We start from the raw sequence: 22,371 nt of genomic DNA on the forward strand, positions 1-22,371 counted from the left end.
TTTTGGTGTGTGTGTGTGTGTGAGAGAGAGAGAGAGAGAGAGAGAGAGAGAAAACACTGATGTTAGATGACACTTTGTTTTGGGAGTTCTCTTATTCCACTATGGTCTGGGTATCTAATGTAGGTCATTAAGCTTGACAGCAAGTTAGGCCCCATAGCATCCTCCTCCTCCTCCTCCTCCTCCTCTTCTTCCTCCTCACCATCATCATCATCATTACCATTTAGTCCAAATGCTCAGGGTTAATGCCATCTGTTTCCCATTTCAGGTCAGTTAGTGGTGTGTACCTTATGCTCCTGTGTCATGAAAACGAAGCAGATCTGGCTCTTCTCGGCGCACATGCTTCCTCTGCTGGCTCGACTCTGCCTCGTCCCTCTGGAGACCATTGTCATCATCAACAAATTCGCTATGATTTTTACAGGATTGGAAGTCCTGTACTTTCTAGGGTCTAATCTCTTAGTACCATATAACCTCGCTAAATCTGCATACAGGGAGTTAGTTCAGGTAAGAGTCCTGGGCACACGCAGGTCAGTACATTTCTCTGAAGGCAGGTTCATTTTCATTCCACCTGTGGCTCTGGGAACACTTTCTCACAGCCCCTGTTCTCACCGGAGGAGGCAGCAAAGGAGCAAATCTGTGGATGCAGAGTGTTTGGGTTCATGCCCCTCGGCCACATTTTGACCTATATGACTTTGGTGTAATCACTTCTCTACTTCCTGTAAAGTGAAGCTGATAATAGTACATGTTCTCCTCTCCTCAAGGTAGCTGGGAGATTCAGATGAGCTCTGTGTCAGGCAGGCCATGTGCTATTATAGTAAAGACAAGAATAAGAAAATCCCTGATGGGTAATCCTTGATTCCTCTCCTGTCTCTATTCCTACTGTGTCAACAGTGTCTTCCCTTTGTTTACTTAGCCAGTTTAACCTGGGAAGCTACACGCGTTGGGGTTACGGGATGATAGGTCACATTTAGCAGCAGTGCCAGAGGCTGGCACACAGAGTGTGCTGCTTGTAATTGTCTTTCTCCTCTTCTTTGCCTTAGCTCTAGGACAGATGATCCCAGATTAGACGTTAGGAAGAGAATTACTTCTGTTTGATCAATTGATAAGCTTCATTGTAAATGAAAAGAGCACTGGTCTGGTTTCTCTTTTCCCTCTTGGCTATGTGCGTGACTTTGACTTACAAAAAACTCTCAGATGGACCAGTTAATACTCCTGGGGGAGAGGTGCTATCTTGTGCTCTGCCAGCAGATCTTTGGGTCCTATTCCCTAAGCCCTGGGCCTGAGCCTGATTCTCCCCTCTTCTCTCATGCCCACTGATTAATTAACATGGGTGGCCTCCCCGAAGTAGAACACGGCTCAGCACAGAGCTGCCTCACAGCAAAGGGCTGTGTTTTTCTTTAGGATGAGAAGGGTAGTCAACTCAAGACCTGCATTTTATCTTCAGATCATTATGTTATGGAACAATTCTAGATTATAACAGAGTAGCCATTTTGCAAACCTTTATTTACATCAAATATTTAACAGCATCTCTATTTCTCAAGGTCATGGTAAGATCCGTGTGGTTGCTATGTGGTTCACATGTCACTAGGGTGAGATGAGTGAACATAAATTACAGGTTATAAAATTTATGACTTGAGAATTGTATGAGCAAGAAATGGAAAATGTGAGACTTTTAAATGATGTGTTCGTGATTGGAAAAGCAGCAGCCTACTATCTACTTTGGATAAAAGTTGGCCTCTAACAGTCATGTTCTGACTAGTTAACAGTTTACTTAAATATTTTCTAAATGGGAAAAAATTAATTTTGACCAGATTGTAGAAAAGGTATGTTTTATTGACAAAAAATGTAAATTAGAAAAATCACAAATATGAGGCTGGAATAATGGCCCTGCAGGTAACAGAGCTTACTGCTCTATCATTAGGACCCGGGCTCAGATCCAGCACACACATGGTGGCTCACATACCCCATAGTTCCATGCCAGGACATCTGATGCACTTTGTGGCATTTGTAGGTCCCTGGATGCATATACACTCACACAAGTACACACATACACGTAAATGTGGCAGTGGGGGGCGGGGTCTAGGAAAAAAGAATAGCTAGAAGTGAGCGTGAGTATGTTTTGAGACTGCACCTCCAGCTTTGTGTTTTATTGAAGTGCCTAGGCTCACATCAAGAGATTCCTTGGCTACTGGGTTAAGGATGTGTAGGCTGCCTGGCCTGGTGCCTGATCAGGCACTCTAGAAATTTGCTGACATATCTCATCTCAGATGTAATAATCAAGAAATCATTCAGTGACTAATGAGTCCTGTTAATGAGATTTGTGAGAGATGATTTATAAACTGACAAACTTTGTGAGTTTTGAGTTTAGTAGCTTTTAAAGGTATATCCTTTTCGTTGTATTGTATTTGACACACCAAATAAATGGTGAGGATGGCGTACATAGCGAACACATGGTAGAAGCAAGGGAGAAAAGGTTTGTCTGTGGGATAGACATGCTGAGAAATTCTCTTTGCTCCTCTGTAATGCAGACAAGAGGTGAAGTACTCTGTCACAACTGTGACATTCATGAGCCAATCATGAGCAGTTTTTTTTTTAATTTTTTATTTTATAATCTTTATTTTTTATTATATTATTTTTTATAATATATGAGTGTTTGCCTGCATATCTATTATGTACCACTGTCTGTGCGATGCCTTTGGAAGCCAGCAGAGGGCTTCGGATCCCATAGGACTGACGTCACAGAGCTTTGTGAATTGCCATGTGGATCTGGGAATGAACCTGGGTCTTTTGGAAGAGCAGCCAGTGCTCTTAACCTCAGGCCCATCTCTCCAGCCCTACTCCACCCCCCATTTTCTTAATCAATATCTTGATTAGACATGGTCATAGACCAGGTTTCTTCAAAACCACCATTGAGATTGTTTAGTTTTGAATCCAGCCTTCTCCCTCAACCCTGGGGCAGTGTGTTGTTGCTGACCTGTGGATACATACCATGTGTGAATAGGAGTGTGAAATTCAGTACATACGAATCCGTACTGCCTACTGTGTGTCCACCTCTGAAGGAGTCTAGTGAGAGCAGCCCTGTGGGAGGAATGAGCTTTGTATATAAGTACTTGAGCTCTAAGGCAGCCTTGTCTCTCCTCTTCAGGTAGTGGAGGTGTACGGCCTTCTGGCCTTGGGAATGTCCCTGTGGAACCAGCTGGTGGTCCCTGTGCTCTTCATGGTCTTCTGGCTTGTTTTATTTGCTCTTCAGATCTACTCCTACTTCAGCACCCGAGATCAGCCCGCATCCCGGGAGAGGCTTCTCTTCCTTTTCCTGACAAGGTAATCCACCCTTGGAAGTCTGGGAACTCGGGTCTGGGAAGTCAGGTGTGCCCGCTTCCTTTAGCAATATCACAGGACTGTATTTAGTCAAGGTGGCACTTTCAGTTGTGTGGGGCCTAGATCTGGAATGAAGGGATATGTGGACTGAAGTATTGTGTGTTCAGCTGCCATGGAGACCAGGTACAGAAAGTGATTTGTGGATATGTTACTTCAGTGATGGTCCTATTCAGTTTTTAATACATGCCATTTACTAAACGTTTTTCCTCCCATTTAGTTTTTCTAGCACTCTTGAGGGACGGGGCCTTTATTGCCGCTTTCTGCTTACAGTGAGGAGACTGCAGGAGAGCATCTCCTGGTGACACTGTGACAAGAGGCACAGCTGCCACTCAAGCCAGGTCTCAGCTCAGCACCCGTGCCTGTTCTGTGTACTTGGACCATATCCTCATATTCTTCGACTTTTGCTCAGTGTTGAGATAATAAAATAATTGGTAAAATGGATAGATCTAGAGCACTTTCCTGTTTAGTCCTGCCAGTGACCAGCCGCATCCAGGGTAGCCTAAGGGGCACTGATGGGTGGTGCCAGTGACCAGCCGCATCCAGGGTAGCCTGAGGCAGGCACTGATGGGTGGTGCCAGCAGCTGCAGGGGCACAGTTGCTTACCATTTGGCAGTCTTTCTCTTCCTTTAACTCTTTGCTGTTCTAAGGCCAGAAGCCACAGGGTTCTGCTAGTTTGATTCCTTCTGTTATCAGCAGGGGATTAAGAAATGAAGTTAATTACTAGGGCTCTTTTCTCTCTGGCTCAAGGACCCCTGGCTGGCCAGAAGCTCAGAATTTATTAACTCTTCATGAACCAGAGAGAAAAGAAAAAAAGAAAGAATAAAGACACACCTACTGAAAGAAGCTGAAGAAAGCTGTGCCATTGTTTTACTTTGGTTATACTTTCTCAGGAAAATTGATTACAAGATTTTCTAAGCAGTTTTTATATTCCATGAGTTCATAGTAAATTTAAGGCAATAATTCATGTCATAAGTCAGTAAGACTTAAGGAATAACAGCAGGATTGTTTACATGTCTTTCCATTAAGACTAGTGTCTCACTAAATATTCGCTATCTATCTTCTAGACCCATAAGTTCATTATAAATTTAAAGCAGTAATTTTTATGTCATAAATTAGTCCAGTTTTGTCAAGAGACAAATCTTCTGCCTTGTGTCTTATTATTTTGAAGTTTTGTATAGATAAACCAGTCAATATTTTACTTCTTATCCTTGTACCTATAATAAATTGTCCATTCCCAGTTTATGACCTTTAATAGCCAGATAATGGTCTCATAGCTAACCTAGAAGGAGTGTTTTTCTTGATTGTGAATTTGTTTCAAGCCTGCTTTCTTCTCCTAGTACAGTGAGCCCTTGACACATGAAGCTTTACAGAGCTCTAATTGCAGCTTTTATTCTACAGGGAGCTTGAAATTACTTGTATCAATTTAGGAACTCTATAAAAATCAGTATCAGGAATTATGAAATCATCAATTAATCTCTACAACATTAGTATATGAAAGTACATCTTCATACTGATTCTGCAGGAAATCTTCCCAGTAGGGTAGGTTAATGCCCAGGAATCATTAGGCTATACAGTAGTGACAGGAAAGGCATGTCAGCAGTGAGAAGCAGTCCTGGGGTGAAGGCTCTAAGGACCCTGCATTTCTCAGAGCTCACCCATCACAGCCATGCAGAACGGTGGGCCACCTCCAGGAAACTCACCTGCTTGCCTTAGCTTTTCCTAGATGGCTTCTGACAAGCCCCAAAGTATTCAAACACTTGGTTTTCAGGATTTAAAGTTGTTCGTGTATGTGGGGTGTATGTGTGTGTGTGTACACGAGTTGATAGGCACACACAAAGGAGGGTACTGGATGTCCTGCTGCATCATTCTCTGCCTTATTACCTTGAGACAGGTGTCCTGCTGAACCTGGAGCTAGCTAGGCTTGTAGTTAGCAAGACCTAGTAGTTGTCATCCGGTCTCTGTCTTCCCACTCCCCTAAGTGCTGGGATTCCAGGTGCACACAGCCACACCCTGGGGTTTAGGTGGGTGCTGGGATCTGAACTCGAGTCCTCATGTGTGTATAGTAAATACTCTTACCCACTGAGCTGTCTCTGTGACCCTAGGTTGGGGTTATTGTTTTGTTTCATTTTAATCCTGGTGTGTCATTTGAGTTCTTTCTCACTGGTGTCTATTGTGAGTTTATATTGGGTCCATAGTTGTCATTTCAATGGAGATTGGCTTTGAAATGCTCCACTCTCCTTACGTAGATGTTCGTTCCTGGTTCGCTGTCTTATTTATTCATTTATTGATTGTGTGTGTGTGTCTCTATATGTTGTGTTCATATGAATGCTTGGATGTACATTGTAAAAATTAGGTATTTTAATTATTAGTAGCTTTTGTAAACAAATAACATTATCAACAAAACCAAATGCATCTTAATGCCCAGTTCAATATTAAATAATCTTTATGTTTATTTTTATGTTATCAAATCTTGATTTTTAATTTTTAAAATTGCAACAATTTTTTAAGGATCTTAAACTCTATTCCTGGGTATGCTCTCAAAGTAGCTGTTTAAAGTTAAATTCTTGTATCTATTCCTAAATTAAGTAAAAATTTGTGGCCACTATAGTGTGGTTAATACTGTTGTATTTGTGGGGTGAGTGGGTAGTGTTGTGGATTGCTGTCTGTATTTTCTGCTCCCTCAAGAGGGGTGCGTGTATTCCGGTGAGGTCAGGTGACATCTTAACTGGTCAGATAAGGCTAGAGCCTGAGATTAGACAGTGGAAGGAAAAGGCGGAGCTCAGAGTTTAGAGAGGGGAAGGAGAGGCAGAGATGAGAGAGACAGAGGGTGGAGGAAGATAGAGGAAGAGGAAGATAATCTGGGGCCACGTGGCCTAAAGGAGCCACGGGTCACTAGGGATTTTATAGATGGCCAGTAGAGTAACTTAGGGTACATTTGTCCCATCTAGGTGTGCAGCTTGTATTTATATCAATTGAGTTTTGTGTTCTTTGCATGGGCATTTTGGGGTTGGAGATTTACCATTATAAATCTGGTTAGTACAGTACAAGTCTCTAGTGTTATCATTTTATGGGGCTAAGAGGATCTGAGGAAGCGCTTGCTGGCTTTCTGCAGACTAGCCACAGGGGGTGGATGACCTGGGAAGATCAGAGCAGCTTGGCAGCAGCTGGCTTCAGGAACCAGAACAAGACCACCGCTTGGGACTGGCCATGGAGGTGGGCAAGACCGCAGTTGCCGGTTGCCTAGCCGGATTTAGCGCGGATTGATTTTTAAAACTACATGCCATGATCTGAGTGGAACACCATGTGGATGGGGGAGGTGGCGGGGTCTTACGGTAGGTCTGGAGTTATGAACATGAGTTGCAGTCATGTTAGAAGATTGATTTCAGCCAGCCATAGCTGAGCGTATCAGGGCTGGGCCAGAAGCTGGTGAGAAGCTTTGAACTGCCCAGAACAGGGTAGTAAGGAGGCCCTTGCTTGATAATGATTGGTCAAGTGGGGAGTTCTGGAGCAGCCAACAGTTGCCACAACAACGGGCGCATAGCAGGTCACTTTGGAATATTTACCATCATGTGAAATTATATGGTTCTGGAGGAGTGGGCAAGGTGCAGTAAAGTAAAGTAAAGACCTTGCTGAGATGTGTCACTACTTCCTGGATATTTGCGAAGAGGTTGATGATTGCTAGTTTAGAATTGCCAGTGGTAAAATGGCCAGGTCTAGTAGCCAGGCATGATGGTCCTCTCCTTTAATCCCAGCACTCTGTAGGCAGAAGCAGGTGGATCCCTGTGAGTTCCAAGCACCCAGGCCTGTATAGTGAGGTCTTGTTCCAACAAATAAAGGAAGAAAGGAAGCAAGCAAACACTCAGGGCTGCATAGTGAGATCCTGTCTGAACAAATACAGCTAATGGGTGGGGGTGGGGGGCGTGCCAAGCAGCCAGGGCTCCATAAGTGAGATCCTACTTAAATAAATAAATAAAGCAGAATGAAAAACTAACTTCTTTATGGGGTGATGGGTGAAGCCCTCTCAGGTTTGGATCTGAGATGACTTCTGATGATCTAACCAAACACTGCAAATGTAAAGGCTTAAAATGTTTCACACATAGAGAACTCAGCCTCCCTCCCTCCCGTTTTCCAGCATTGCCGAGTGCTGCAGCACGCCCTACTCCCTTCTGGGCTTGGTCTTCACGGTATCCTTTGTTGCCTTGGGAGTTCTGACCCTCTGTAAGTTCTACCTGCAGGGATATCGAGCCTTCATGAATGATCCTGCCATGAATAGGTAAACTGTTCACTTACGATCTGAACCTCTATGTAATAATAATCATGAATGTCTTTGATGAGTTTTAGAGAAAATGGAATTTTTAAAACTTTTGTTTCTTGGCTAGTGAGTTGCGGTATTGGCATTGAAGTACTATGGAAAAGAGTAACTAAACTACAATGTAGAAATGCATTTTAATTATACATATAACATACATATATTATGATAAATATTGAGTATTTTGCTTTTTTTAGATTTTGAGAATTGAGAAAGCTTGCCTTTTCCCATTTAAAGGACGTGTCCTCCTGTTAAAATCTAATTTCTGTTTGATGCTTTCTCCCAAGGGCTTTTTGTTTTGTATGTGTGTGTGTGTGAACATAAATTTATTAAGACTCTCTGAACTGTCAAAGGATGATTTGGTGAGAATTAACAGTTCTCAAAGGCAGAACAATTAACCTTTGTGCCTAGCTGAACATCTTTGGAGAAAATCCCAGATGCATTATTGTAGTTTTGCTTCTAAAGTTTCAGTCTATAATTTATATATGCATGTGTGCGTGTGTGTGTTTTGCCTGAATGCATGTCTGTGTACCATATACATGCCTGATGCCTAAAAAGAGCAGAAGAGGGTATCTGATCCTATGGAACTGGAGTAATAGTAATGAGCCACTATGTGGGTCCTGGGAGGTGAACCGTGGTCAGTGCTCTTAACCATTGAGCTATCTCTCCGGCTCCATCTGTAAATGTTCTCATAAAGGTACAGCTAGGGTTAAATCATCCTTATACCAGAACCTTTGATAGGATATCCAGCTATTCAGTTTCCTCTATTGGGTTTTTTAATACTTTGTTCAAATAAGATCCCAATAAGACCCATGTTGCACTTGACTGACCCATTTTTTACGCCTCCTTGATACTTAGATTCCTGGTGTCTTATTTTCCCGCTGTGTCTGTTTCTGCTTGTTTCTGCTTTTGCTGGGTGCTTCTGTGATGTGACAGAGCAGATCCCAGGATTCACTGTTTTCTTTTATCATGTTTTAATTTTTGTGTAGACCATCTGTAGGATTGTTGAGTTGACAGGTTTGCGCATTGTACCTCAGTATTCAGTGATTTATTAGCATGAGTTCTCCAGACAGATTACCAGTGTGTGTTCTCAGACCAGCTCACTTTCTCATGATGCAGTGTGGTGTTGTCACACCTTGAAGGATTTTTCTAACATAGTTTTAAAAATAAAATACTATGCTCATCATTTCCTGCTTGTATGAGTTGGTTTTTTTTTAACCAAACCAGTTGGATATTATAAAGTCTTGTGACTTGTTATATGTTATTCCGTATGAAAACTGAATTGCAAAAAGATTTGCTTTTGTGCTGTCTACAGCTTCTTGTTTTTTTTAAGGGATATTTTCTTCTCCAAGATGGTGAAAACAAATTAAAAAAATTTTTAAATAAATACTTTTATATTTAGTGTATGTGTGTGTGTGCTGAGAGAGAGAGAGAGAGGCAGAGAGAGAGAGAGACAGAGACAGAGTGGGGAAGAGAGGGAGGTATCAGTATATAACTGATGCTGTAAATCTTTCCGTTGGCTATCTGTGAGTAGCAGAAGGATCGTCTCAGTGACAGTCCACTTAGGAATTGTTTATTTATTTTATAAGTTCTTTTCTTTCTTTCATTGTATCCTGAACCAACACCATGCTTTTGGACACATGAGGATGCATGTAAATCAGTGTGTGCCACCACACAGGTCAATGGGGCATGAAGTTAACTTTGCATACAGATAGGACTTTAGCTTGAAATGTCAGAATAGACTTAAAACTATGTCATCAGCATGCAGGGCCCTTGAGTGCTCTCTTGGAGTTCAGGGATGGTAGGAATGTGAATTTACTTGTGGGCATGTCTGCTCGTCAGGGGGATGACGGAAGGAGTGACTCTGCTGATCCTGGCGGTGCAGACGGGGCTCATAGAACTTCAGGTGGTTCACCGTGCATTCCTGCTCAGCATCATCCTCTTCATCGTTGTTGCCTCTATCCTGCAGTCCATGTTGGAGATCGCAGATCCGATTGTTTTGGCACTGGGAGCATCGAGAGACAAGTAAGGAGAACCCTAATCTTTGATTGGGTTAATGGACTCTCTTCCCACGCACTGCCTATAGCATTAAGGAGGATGGATGGAAACTTGCTGTTCAGTTTCTGTGTGTTGTTTGTGTATTATATTTGCCTTTGCATGCACGTGTGCAGGTTGAAGCCATAGATGGATGCTGGGAGTTTTCCTTGATCTCGGTCCACATAATTGACCCCTGCAAGGTCTGAGTGAACCACAGCTTGATGATTGAGCTAGTCTAGTCTTGCCTTGGGCAGTCTAGTCTCCATCTCCTGAACACTGTGAACATAGGCAGCCACCCTGCTGGCTTTGACATGGACTTGGGGGAACTATACTCTGGTCCTCAAACTTATGTAGCCAGTGTTTTATCCACTGAGCCATTTCCTCGACCTATCTTTGGCTTTCCTAATCAGTTTTGGTTTTCTCTTTAGGATTTCTGTAGTTAAAAGTCACGTCAGAAACTTTGAAGAAAGAAACTTTCTTCAGAAAAATTAATGCAGTTTATATGTCAGTTTTCAAGGTATTAAGAGCTCCTAGTAAGTGTAAGACATAATGTGTGATTGTATCCTATGTAATGCCAGTTAAAGGGGGCAAAACATTAAGGGAAAGTGCAAGTGAAGAAGAAGGATCAGATTCATAGACATAGGTACTTACAGAATTGCAGCTCCTTTGATGGTCTCTTAGAAAGTTGCAGCATAGGAGTGGATAGTCTAACAGAGATTTTTTTTTAAGCCCCCCCCCTTTTAAAGATTTATTTATTTTATTTATATGAGTGCACTGTACCTATCTTCAGACACACCAGAAGAGGGCATCAGATGCCATTACAGATGATTGTGAACCACCATGTGGTTGCTGGGAATTGAACTCAGGACCTTTTGAAGAACAGTCAGTGCTCTTAACCTCTGTGCCATCTCTCTAGCCCATAACAGAGATTCTTGATGCCATATGGGACCAAATAAAATTGGGAGCTGGATCTCTGTACATCTAGTATTAAGAAAAAGCTTAAATTATATTTACTTTTATTATTTAAAAAAATATTGTTTGTTCTTCTGTGGGCATGTACAGGTATACAATTATGTTTGTTGAAGCAAGAGATTGATGTCAGATTAGAGAGTCTTCACAAGTGAGCACATGCCTTCCTGCCTGTTTATATTTGTGTCTGTGTCTGTGTCTGTCTGTCTGTCTCTGTGTGTGTGTGTGTGTGTGTGTGTGTGTGTGTGTGTGTGTGTGTGTGTGTCAGTCAGAGGTTGATGTTGGGTCAGGGTCTCTTACTAAACTTGGAGCTCACTGATTGGCTGCACTGCCTGGCTGTCAGCCCCCAGGATCCTCTTGTCCCACCATAGGCTGCACTGAGGCTACAGACCTTCTGTCCCAGCAGGCATCTTCCATCTTCCATAGGTGTTAGCTGAGCACTCCATTGACTGAGCTGATGGAGTGGTGGCTGCAGCCCTAGACGTTTTAAAAGACCTAAAACCCAAACTATTACTGCCCTCAAGATACTGCTTTGCGTACTGGGAGTATCTGGCTTAGTGGTAGAAGACTTGCTTAGACTGTGTGGAGACTTTAGATCAGTATCTGGCACTTAAAACAAACACACAATACTAACAATACTATTTTGGTTTGTAGTTCATACAAGAAATTCCAGATAAGACTGGTTAAAATTCACTATCACTATTTTTTCCCAGCATTCCATCCATAGCTTGATGATTGGTTCTAGAACTACATTTGAATTTGTTGAGTGGAGGAAGTAGTCTCTTGGTAGGTAGAATTGTAAGAGCAGATCTGTAAGATAATTCTTAAGTTAGCTTTTGATTACAGTTTGTCAGCTTTGCTTCAGTGCCCCTATAGTCTGCTTGGGCAAACATTTTGTAACATCCTCTTAAAAGGTACTGTGGCTAAAAAAGTCAGTTTCTGGTTGCTCCAGCTCTTGGCTGTGTGTCAGTTAATCTCCCTGATCGTAGTTAATTACAGTTACTGGGGATTGATTTTAAAGTTGGAGGTTTCTCCATAAAGCATGCCAGGTGTTTAAGGGTGGGTTCAGCTAAAAATCTATTGCACAGAGCTACCTTGACCTAGCTACAGTTAATATTTTGCTGTTTCTGAAAGTGTCTTTTTAATTAATTTAATTAAAGTTCATTAATTAATTTTGCATATTGATGGGAATGCTAGAACACTATAGAAAGTTTATAAAAGCTGCCAAGAGAAATCCCCTGATTGTTCCACAAGAGCTGAGTAGCAGGTGTTCTGCATCCCTCAGGATGCTGAGTCAGACACACTCTTGTTCTTTCTCCATCAGAAGCAGATGCAGAGCCTTGCCTGAGGGTCTGGGCTGTCACTGGAGTTGGTGTCTGTGCTAACATTAGCAGCAGCATTTGCTGAAACTGGGTTCTCTTTTGGCTGTGGGAGGAAAACAGAAGTAGACCATTGGGTGCCCTGACCCTGCTTGCTCCACGCTTAAGGGTTTATAGTAGTAGAAACACTAACCCACCACGAGTGACTCCAGAATAGCCATTGTACCCTCACTGCTGTGATAAGGAAGCAGTTTGTGAACGGCTTGACTATAAGAGGCTCTTGTGCCTTGTCCAGGAGTTTGTGGAAACACTTCCGTGCTGTGAGCCTCTGCTTGTTCCTCCTCGTGTTCCCTGCATACATGGCCTACATGATTTGCCAGTTCTTCCACATGGACTTCTGGCTTCTCATCATCATCTCCAGCAGCATCCTTACCTCTCTGCAGGTGAGCCTCACAGTGACGCTGCACCTCCTGGTTGCCTGTAGTTCTTCTGAGATGAGTGAGTGGCTTCAGGTGGCCATCACTTTGCGTCCTTTACTAGAGCATCCTGCATAGTGAGCAAAGTGGGATATGAAAATGCTAGATAAGCTGTCATGTGGTCAGAAGTGTCTTTATGATTACAAGCATGAGATTTACATATCATGAAGATACTTGTTTTAGTAAATGTTACCTAAACCAGGTGGTGTTCTGTTTGTGGTAATGATAAAAGCCTTTTGCTTTACTTTTATTATGGTGGAAAAAAAGTATTTAGAATTAGCCATCTGGACTGAGTTTAGGTGATCCCAATTTTGTTGGCAGTATCCACATCATCATAATCATGAGCCAGCTGCACACCTGCCTTCTCTCTGTCCAGACTGAAAGAGGCATAGAGCGTTTTCTCAGCCGGTTTGCCTCTGGGGTTTGTTGGCCCTGACATCCACGGTGAACACAGAGCCCACTGCCTTCCGTTTTCTTCGTGGCTGACTCAGCACTGGCTGGGGAGCTCAGTGGGCTCAGAGCACTCAAGCTTGTGCCTCCTGGGCAGGCTTTCTTTTCCAGGCTGTTGGAGAAGAACACTGCCTTCCATCACTGCCTACTTTCTTGGCTTTGGGAGCGAGGGCCTAGAGGCCTCCTCCTTTGTTTTTGATGCCATCATGGCAAAAAGTACACAAAAACAAAACAAAGCAACAACAAAAAATGTAATTAAGACTTTCCCTTTTTTTTTCAAAATGGTAACGATACATGGTTGTTTTATAAACCCAAAATTGACAAAAAAACCTTAACACTGAAATATCTTAGAGCTTGTTTAGAATAGGCTTTTCAAAGTAAATGTCTACTCAAAATACCCTTGTAATATAATTTCTATACAACTCACATATGTATACACATGGTGTATACCGTAAATAGATAGAGCTAATATATGTACACACAGACAGACATGTGTTTCATACATATGAGCAGCATTGCCCGGATGTGGCAAGCTTTTTGGTACTCACAGAGGTCTCTGCTGCCTAGTCAGTAAGAGGTAAAAGGAAGCATCATTCTGGAAGCAATGCTTTCAGTCCTGTTCCTTGTAGAGATGAAGTGTGCTGAGAGACAAGGAGTGGACGGATGAGGAGTGAGGAAGGTCAGGGACAATTGATAGGGTTGGGTGGGCTCCAGGAGACTGAACACTGCTTCTGAAGGTACTATAGCATTTGCCGTCTCAGTAACTGGTCACTGTCACCCACATACACAACCTTTTGTATGTACCAAGAGTGCATATGTTGTTATTTTAAACTTAGGGAGAATGTTTTTCTTATAATCACTTTCTATCTTAATATTGTCCTTTCCTCAGGTTCTGGGAACACTTTTTATTTACGTCTTATTTATGGTTGAGGAATTCCGCAAAGAGCCCGTGGAAAACATGGATGATGTCATCTACTATGTGAATGGCACTTACCGCCTGCTGGAGTTTCTTGTGGCCCTCTGTGTGGTGGCCTACGGTGTCTCAGAGACCATCTTTGGGGAGTGGACCGTAATGGGCTCCATGATCATCTTCATCCATTCCTATTACAATGTGTGGCTTCGTGCCCAGCTGGGCTGGAAGAGCTTCCTTCTCCGCAGGGACGCTGTGAATAAGATTAAGTCTCTCCCCATCGCTACCCAAGAGCAGCTTGAGAAGCACAACGACATCTGTGCCATCTGTTACCAGGTGACCTGATCAGTGGGAGTCTGCTGGATAGGTCAGGTGGGGTAGGCCATGGGGACTACAGCATGCACCAGTTTCAGTATAAATTTCTGGGCACAATTAACCTCTGGATTGGAAAAAGATAATGGGGCTCATTGATTAGAGTATTAAAGACCTGATATAAATATATCCATTTTAGTTCTAAGTTCAGTTTTAATGTAGTCTTTCAAGTTCTAATTATTATTGTTTTCAATATTATTGCTCACCCATAAATAAAGGAAAAACAGGTTAGGTGTATTTTATATTTATTACTGACTACACACACAGACACTGTGTTCACGTGTATGTGTGATTAAATATATCCTAGCAACCGGGAGTCAGCAACTTCAGAAAAGTGCTGTGCCAAGATTTTGACTCTTAATAGGTGGGGACTGTATGGTGGTGGTGAATGAATGCCGTTCTCTATCAGAGACTTTCAGTCCTGTAGGGTTTGGGAAGTGTTGATAGACGCGGGCTGGAAGGGTCCTGTTGATGGTGGCCAGACTACCTGCTATCCATACAGCACTGGCCTCAGACCAAGATGGCAGCTGCCTGCTAGCACATGTAAAGGATAAGTCATCTTGGAAATGTACACAGTTAGAGTTTGGTCCCCAATCACCTGTCAGGGGGACTGAGTTGGAGTGTTTAGCATTAAGCTACACTCCTGGAAGTACGGACAAAATGACCTGCCAACAGCTGCAACCAGGCCCCGAGTAAAATCACTGAGAGTGGAGGCTGGTGGAAGACAGCCATAGATAGTGGCAGTGTGCGTGTAGAAATGCTTTTCCTCCAGGGCTGCCTTGTAGTACAGATGCTGTGGGTAGGTGTTTGTGTGTGTATATAAAACTACCACGATACAAATCTTTTCTCATAGTACCATAAAGCTTCCACTTTTTAAATGAGTTCTGAGAACATCTTTTTGTATGCCAGCCAACCCTTGAGTGCACTGAGTAGGAGTATGGCCCCGGGCCTGTCCCTGTCCATTCTTCTCTGCGCTCCTGAATGAGACTCCTTGTCTTTTGTAGCCTCACCTTCCTCAGGGCCACCCCAGGAAAACCAAGTTTGGCACAGTCAGCTTGTGTCACTGGCCCGCTGTGTCTGCTCTCCTGGGTGGGGTCCAAGAGTCCTCTTTGTCGGTGTCACATCACTTTTTTTGAAGTGCTGGAACTACCTGCCGCTCACACATGGAACACGAGAGTGCAGTTGCTTAGCTTCCTGGCTGGCTGCTTTTGTGTGGATGGCTCCCTGCTTCAGAGCTGCCTCTCCCCTCCCCCCAGGTGTTACCAGCTCTTGGCAAGGAATTTGGGGGATATTCATACTTCCTGATTATGGATGTTAAACAGTGGTTGAAAAAAAAAAAATCCATGGGTTTTAAATTCCTGTCTTAGGCCCTCCCTCCCCAAGGAATACTGATACCAAAAGGAGATGTCACCATTTGTCCTCATGTTTGTCGAGCATGAGCACCTGAAAGTCACACATGGGACTTATTCTAAGTATAGATTCCTAGTTCAGATTTTCTAACTCTGGAGGTCTGGTATAGCCTGAGAATAGGGTGAAACTGAGGAGCGGAGGAGCGCTGGTTTACACAAAGCAATTCTAAAATGTCCGTACATCGGCCCTGATACAATTGCCACTTCCTTGCCAACACTCTGGTGTTCCATGGCTGAGTTTTGTCTCCTTACATACAGGCTCAGTGGACTAGTCTCTAGCTGCATTGGCGCATAATTGTGGGGAAAGTCCTGTCTGTGTTAGATTTCCTGAGGTTGTAATTACTGTCTTAGACCAGCAGCTCACACCCTCTCACCTGAGTGTAGTGCGCCCTCTATGTTCCATGTTTAGGATACAGTTTCTTCCTCACTTTACTCCCGTTTGTTTCATGGCCCACAGGTCTCTTACAGTACTGTGTAAGGTCTCCTCTGATAGCAGCTTTAAGAGTGAAGCTAGATGATTCTAAGTTCTGTGCTGCAGGTTTTCTATTTGTGCTTACAAAGATTATGTTGAGGTCAGAGCTTGTGGGGGCAGCATCAGAAAGGTGGAATGGCTGACCTCTTTCGACCTCTCTTCTAGGACATGAAATCTGCTGTGATCACACCTTGCAGTCATTTCTTCCATGCAGGATGTCTTAAGAAATGGCTGTATGTCCAGGATACCTGCCCTCTGTGTCACTGCCATCTCAAAAACTCCTCCCAGCTTCCAGGACTGGGGACGGAACAGGCTCCACAGCCTCCTGCAGGGCCTGAGCAGAATGTTGTACTTCAGGAAGGTCCTGAACCCCCGGACCATGAGAGTCCACCAGGGACCGGGACCCAGGAAGGTTCTGGGGACAATAGCAAACACATCGACAGAAGCTCAGCTAGCCAGGAGGGGGCTGCTGATCCCGGAGAGGATCCTCAGATTCCAAAAGGTGAAGTGAGTCCTGTTGAGTCCTCCTAGAGGAAAAACAGGCTTGGAGCTCTGTACTGGGGAGAAGGCCACCCGAGGTGGAGTTCCCGCTCAGATCTGAGGAGTGAATGTAGGCGAGGATTAGGTAGGAACCTGACATTCCAAGGATCTGCTCCAGGGGTACTCAGTGGACACCACCTGCTCTCACCCCACTTCAAGTTGTTGGAGAGGTTTTGCAATGTACACTAATCAAAATGTATTTATATGTTCTATGCTGATGTTTTGTAGAGGTTTGCCAAGAAAATTTAACCTCAGCAACTTCAGGAATGGCCCCTGATTTGTAAGGGATAATGAAATCAGGTCTGAGTGCTTGAAAGGGGCTAGGAGGATGAAGATCTGGAGGTTAGCATGGGAAGATGAAAGCAGAGGTGGACCTGGCTTTCCCTTTTCCATGGGACAGGACCTGTCTGATTGTATAGTATGGGTAATGGCCAGCTCTTGTCTCTGCTCCCCTTTCCCTCAGTTGATTAAAACCACCAAATGATTCTGGAGTTTTCTACAGAACCACAGTGAAATCAAAGATGTAGACGCACTGACTGTACTCTGAGATGGAGGCGCACGCACGTCGGGATGTGCCTGGAGGAGGGCGGGCGTGCACTGGGCCTTGCGGGTGCTCTTGTGTCGCCTGAGACTCTTGAACTTGATGCTGGAGTTCTCGTTATTTTGATGTATATGGAACTTTTGTTAATATATTGTATACTTTGTTGGCTGTGTGAAGTAAACTAAAACTCTAATGAACACTTTGGAGTCCACTTTAACAAAGGAGGCCAAAGTGGGAGGGGCTTTAGGGCACTGATAAAGGCCCTGGGTGTACTGTCCAATCTGTGTAATGTTTAATTCTCGCAACTGAATCAAAAGCAGTGTTAAATTATGGCAATGTTTGCATTCTGGGAATGAGTACTGAATCGTACGACCCCACTCTGCAAACACCACTTTTGAAAGCTGTTAATACACTTTGCACCCTTTCTTTGACAAGGATGTGTCATATTTAAATTTTTACATTCATCATGGCTACAGGTAGAACTGGGGGGGATGTAATTTTTTTATGGGATTTTGATATGAAAAGAAATTAGTCATTTATTTATACAATAAGCTTGGCTCAAAAAAAAAGTGTATTTCAGACTTGGTATTCCTACTGTGGGATGTGGTTTTCCTTTGTTTTTAGTAGCAAATTTGGATGTAGACTGACAGACATATCTGAATGTCTTAATAAATTTAAATTTGAAGATAACCGCTGTCTTCCTGTGATGTGTTTACGCTATGTATGTGTGTTCTGTTGAGATTCTCTTCTGTGTAGTTTCTCTTCTGAACTCACAGGACCTCACATGTTCCCATTCCACATACACTCTGCAGATGGCAGAGTTCTTGAGGAGGTCCAGTTGGTTGGTTGGTTGATTCGAGACATGTCTTTGCTGCTATCCTTGGATGGCCTTGAACTCCATATGGAGAACATCTGCTCAGATGAGATAGATCTGCCTGCTTCTGCCTTGCGGGTGATGGGGTCTTAGACATGAGCCATGACTAGTGAAATGTTTGTCATCTTTAACTTGTTCTTTGAGTTTCATATATGCAAACAATGTATCTTGATCATATGCAGCGCCATTCCCCTTGGTACCCGTAACATGACCCCTTTCATGTCCCCCCCTTTTTAAAGCCTACTGGGTTTAATTAGCACTGCCCGTTGGCCTCCTCTTGTGCAGATAACCATAACCATATAAGCTCATGATGTAGCAACGCGGCATGTTGGCACATCCAGGAGACAACACTCCATAGCGCTCCTCATCCTCTGGTACTTAGATGTCTTCTGCCCTTTTCAGTGATGGGAGTCTTGAATCCTGATGGTAGCACACTCCAGCATGTATCAGAAGCTCCTGGGAGCTTTTGAAGAATGAGGAACAACACCCCATTTCTGGTCATCACTTCAAAACTACTGAGTCAGCCAGTGGCAGAGGCATGTAAAATGCACTTGAGATCCCCCAGGTCATTCTATCCAACTCCGTTCCTCCCGTCTTTTTAGAGAGCATGTTAGAAGAAACTAAAGCAGATGGCTCTCCCTAGTGGTGGTGAAGTTTCTGTTAAACACCTGGGCTAATCTGAACTCTTACTGAGCTTCAGTGTTCCTGTGGAAGGCACATGTCCAGGTATATACCGGTATCCTATTGAAGGAAAAGCCTGCAGGTAAATTTGGGAGTCGTTTCCGGCATGCCTGCCTTGATTATCTACATGACAGCTTGCTGAAACCTGTTATCTAAAGGATCTCACACTCTCCTAAGGAAGGCTCAGGTACCAGGTTCACATTGTATGTCACACTGCCAAGTCAGATGAGCCTTTCAGCAGCCTTTGAACATGAGATTAAAACTGCACCCGTTTAGCCAGGCGGTGGTGGCGCACACCTTTAATCCCAGCACTTGGGAGGCAGAGGCAGGTAGATAGATCTCTGAGTTCGAGGTCAGCTAGGGGTACACAGAAAAACTTTATCTTGAAAAGAACAAACCACACAAAAAACCCAAAAGGCTCTATCCTTTGCTTCAGATCAGTGGTGAGACAAACCTGGACATTGCAGTGGTTTTAAAGCACTGTTTATCTTCATGCATGTGTGTACCTGGCAGAGGCTCAATGGATGTTGGCTTGAACAGGCACTCTTGAACTTTCCTAATGGTCTCACAAACGGAGGAGGACTAAAGGGATTTATAGTTGCACTTTCCCAGGCAGGGACACTGGTGGCTTGAATAGGAATGGCTCCCAGGGTCATTAGGGAGTGGCAGCCACTTGACCACGATGTGGCCTTGTTGGAGGAAGTATGTCACTGGGGATGGGCTTTGGGGTTTCAAATGCTCATGTCCAGCCCAGTGGCTTTCCCTGCTGTCTGCTGATCTGGATGTAGAACTCTGCTCCTTCTCCAGCACCGTGTCTGCCTGTCTGCCACCATGTTTCCTGCCATGATAATGGGCTAAACCTCTGAACTGTAAGCCAGCCCCAATGAAATGTCTTGCTTTATAAGAGTTGCTGTGGTCACCGTGTCTTCACAGGAATAGGACACAAATATACCAGCATCTCCTCGCTAGAACCACTGCAGTGGCTGTCACATGCAAAAGTTGTCTCTGAAGGCCTGGACAGAGGCTCTCTCCACTAGCCAACACTGGTGGAACAAAACCTAATTTTATTAGTACTTGTTTTTCAAAAACTTAGTATAAACTTATGGCTGCTTCAAACTATCGGGAACCTCTGATTTAATGTTCCCTGTTCTGATGACACTAGGATGGCATATCAGTTGACTCAATGATGTCAGAACTTTCCACCATGGAGCTTCTAGGGATTGAACTCCGGCTGTTAGGCAGGGCTGCAAATGATGTCACCTACTGAGCCATCTTACCCTTTGTGTGTGTGTGTGTGTGTGTGTGTGTGTGTGTGTGTGTGTGTGTTGCATGTGCAGAGTCAGGGCAACCTGGGAGTCGATTCTGTCTTACCATGTCGATCTCGGGAATTGAACTCAGGTTGTCAGACTTGGTGGCAAGTGCCTTTCCCCACTGAGCCATCTTGCCAGCTCACTGGTAATAACTTTCCATACCAGCACACCTGACTTAGAAAGATCTGCTAAGGTTTAACCATCTAGTTAAAGAAGGAAAAAGTGAGAAAATAAAATTTACCTTCAATTATACTTAATGTAACCAATTCTACTTTTGCTGACCATATAGTATTCCATTTTATAGATAGGGCTTCATATCACCTGTGAGCAGTTTGCTCAAAAACTGTTACATTTTTTTAACAGCTTAGGAACCCGGACCTTGAGTTCAATGCTCAGCAATATAGACCCTTATGCTCGTTAACAGGGCTGACTCCCTATGGTGTTTTTCACTCTCTAAATTTGTTTTTAGTAATCTAAAGCCATAGAGTCAGCTTGGGAACTCCCAGGTCTGGCTTTCAACCACAGGGCTGCATATAGATCTCTTGAAGCCCCTTGATATCATAGAGTTGGGTATTTCTTCTCCATGCCTCCAACACATGGTTTTTGGTTATAATTTGTTAAGCTCTTTCAGAGCTTTAGTTTCATTTTTTTCTTTTCTTTTTTTTTTTTTAAATTTATGTATATGAGTACACTGTAGCAGTCTTCCGACACACCAGAAGAGAGCGTCAGATCTCATTACAGATGGTTGTGAACCATCATGTGGTTGCTGGGAATTGAACTCAGGACCTCTGGAAGAGCAGTCAGTGCTCTTGACTGCTGAGCCATCTCTCCAGCCCAGCCCAAGTTTTAGTTTCATACACTGTTTGGTTATGCATACCCTTTCCCAACTTTTTCCAGATCCAACCCTCCTCTCTCTACCCAACTTTTTGTCTTAAAAAAAAAAATTCCTTTAAGATTTTGAGCAAAAAGAAAAGTACATAGGTACAAAATAGCAATCCTCCAGCTGCCAAAAAAAAAAAAAAAAATCCTTCAAGATCACTTTTGCCAGCCATACATTCTTGTGTGTGTGGTCTGCACTGGAGTGTGGCATCTTTTTAAAGATACACTGTGTTACATTTTCCTGGTTCTACATATTGCTTGTTTGGTAAGTAAAATATTAAAGGGTAAAAACTCACAAAAACTCCCACGTAATCTCATTTAGGAAGTCTCTAGATTCCTTTCAAGTTTGATGATAATGGAGTTCACCCCTACCAAAAACCACATCACTCCACCAAGGGCACTTTCTATGCTTTAAGAATTCTACTGCCAGTGGCTCTGGTTCCCTCCGATCTCTCTGGACTGGTATCCTGAGCAGACCTTGGGCACAAGCTCTGCAGCCAGTCCCTCAACACCCAGAGGAAGCTCCACTCCCAGGCGCTTTGACACGCCCAGGATCAGAGGTGAGGAGGACCCAACATCTGTCCCAACACTGGAAGTAACTGGGACAAGCGAGACCGGGCACACAGGAACTCCGCCAGCCCAGTGCCTCTGGTTCCTTCCAGTCTCTCTGGGCTGGTGTCCTGAGCAGACCTTGGGCTCAAGCTTCACAGCCAGTCCCACAACACCCAGAGGAAGCTCCACTCTCAGGCACTCTAACAAGCCCAGGATCACAGAGACAGCTTGACTCTGAGGAGTTCTGACACAACCAGGATCACAGGAAGGACAGGCTCCAGTCAGATTTAGCAAGGACAGGTAGCACTAGAGATAACCAGATGGCAGGGAACAAGCGTAAGAAAATAAACAACACAAACCAAGGTTACTTGGCATCATCAGAACCCAATTCTCCCACCATAGCAAGTCCTGGACACACCATTATACTCATTATACCAGAAAAGCAAGATTCAGAGATAAAATCACTTCTCATCGTGATGATACAGAACTTTAAGAAAGACATAAATAAGACAGGGTTACACACAGAAACCCTGTCTTAGAAAAAAAAAAAAAGAAGACATAAATAGCACCCTCAAAGAAATACAGGAGAACACAGGTAAACAGCTAGAAGCCCATCCAGAATCTAAAAATGGAAATAGAAGCAATAAAGAAATCAGAAAGAGAGACAAACCTGGAGACACAAAACCTAGGAAAGAAATCAGGAGTCATAGATGCAAGCATCACCAACAGAATACAAGAGATAGAAGAGAGAATCTCAAGGGCAGAAGACAACATAGAAAATATTGACACAACAGTCAAAGAAAATGCAAAAAGCAAAAAGCTCCTAAGTCAAAACATCCAGGAAATCCAGGATGCAATGAGAAGACCAAACCTAAGGATAATAGGTATAGAAGAGA

At 43.5% G+C, this 22,371-nt stretch overlaps 1 protein-coding gene across 5 annotated transcripts in view; it reads left to right on the forward strand.

The window, feature by feature from the left end:
- Positions 1 to 17,869, forward strand: part of Rnf145 (ring finger protein 145) — a 45,335-nt gene extending 27,466 nt beyond the window's left edge. For all 5 annotated transcript variants that reach the window (XM_031350593.1, XM_031350591.1, XM_031350592.1 and 2 more), the window contains exons 5-11: positions 266 to 501; positions 3,143 to 3,318; positions 7,508 to 7,648; positions 9,527 to 9,709; positions 12,305 to 12,452; positions 13,825 to 14,181; positions 16,264 to 17,869. In XM_031350593.1, coding sequence (XP_031206453.1) covers positions 266 to 501; positions 3,143 to 3,318; positions 7,508 to 7,648; positions 9,527 to 9,709; positions 12,305 to 12,452; positions 13,825 to 14,181; positions 16,264 to 16,629 — 1,607 coding nt within the window. In that variant the 3' untranslated portion in view covers positions 16,630 to 17,869. The remainder of the gene's footprint in view (positions 1 to 265; positions 502 to 3,142; positions 3,319 to 7,507; positions 7,649 to 9,526; positions 9,710 to 12,304; positions 12,453 to 13,824; positions 14,182 to 16,263) is intronic.
- Positions 17,870 to 22,371: the final 4,502 nt, after the last annotated feature.

Source organism: Mastomys coucha, unplaced genomic scaffold (assembly GCF_008632895.1).
Source record: "Mastomys coucha isolate ucsf_1 unplaced genomic scaffold, UCSF_Mcou_1 pScaffold5, whole genome shotgun sequence".
NCBI classification, from domain to species: Eukaryota; Metazoa; Chordata; class Mammalia; order Rodentia; family Muridae; genus Mastomys; species Mastomys coucha.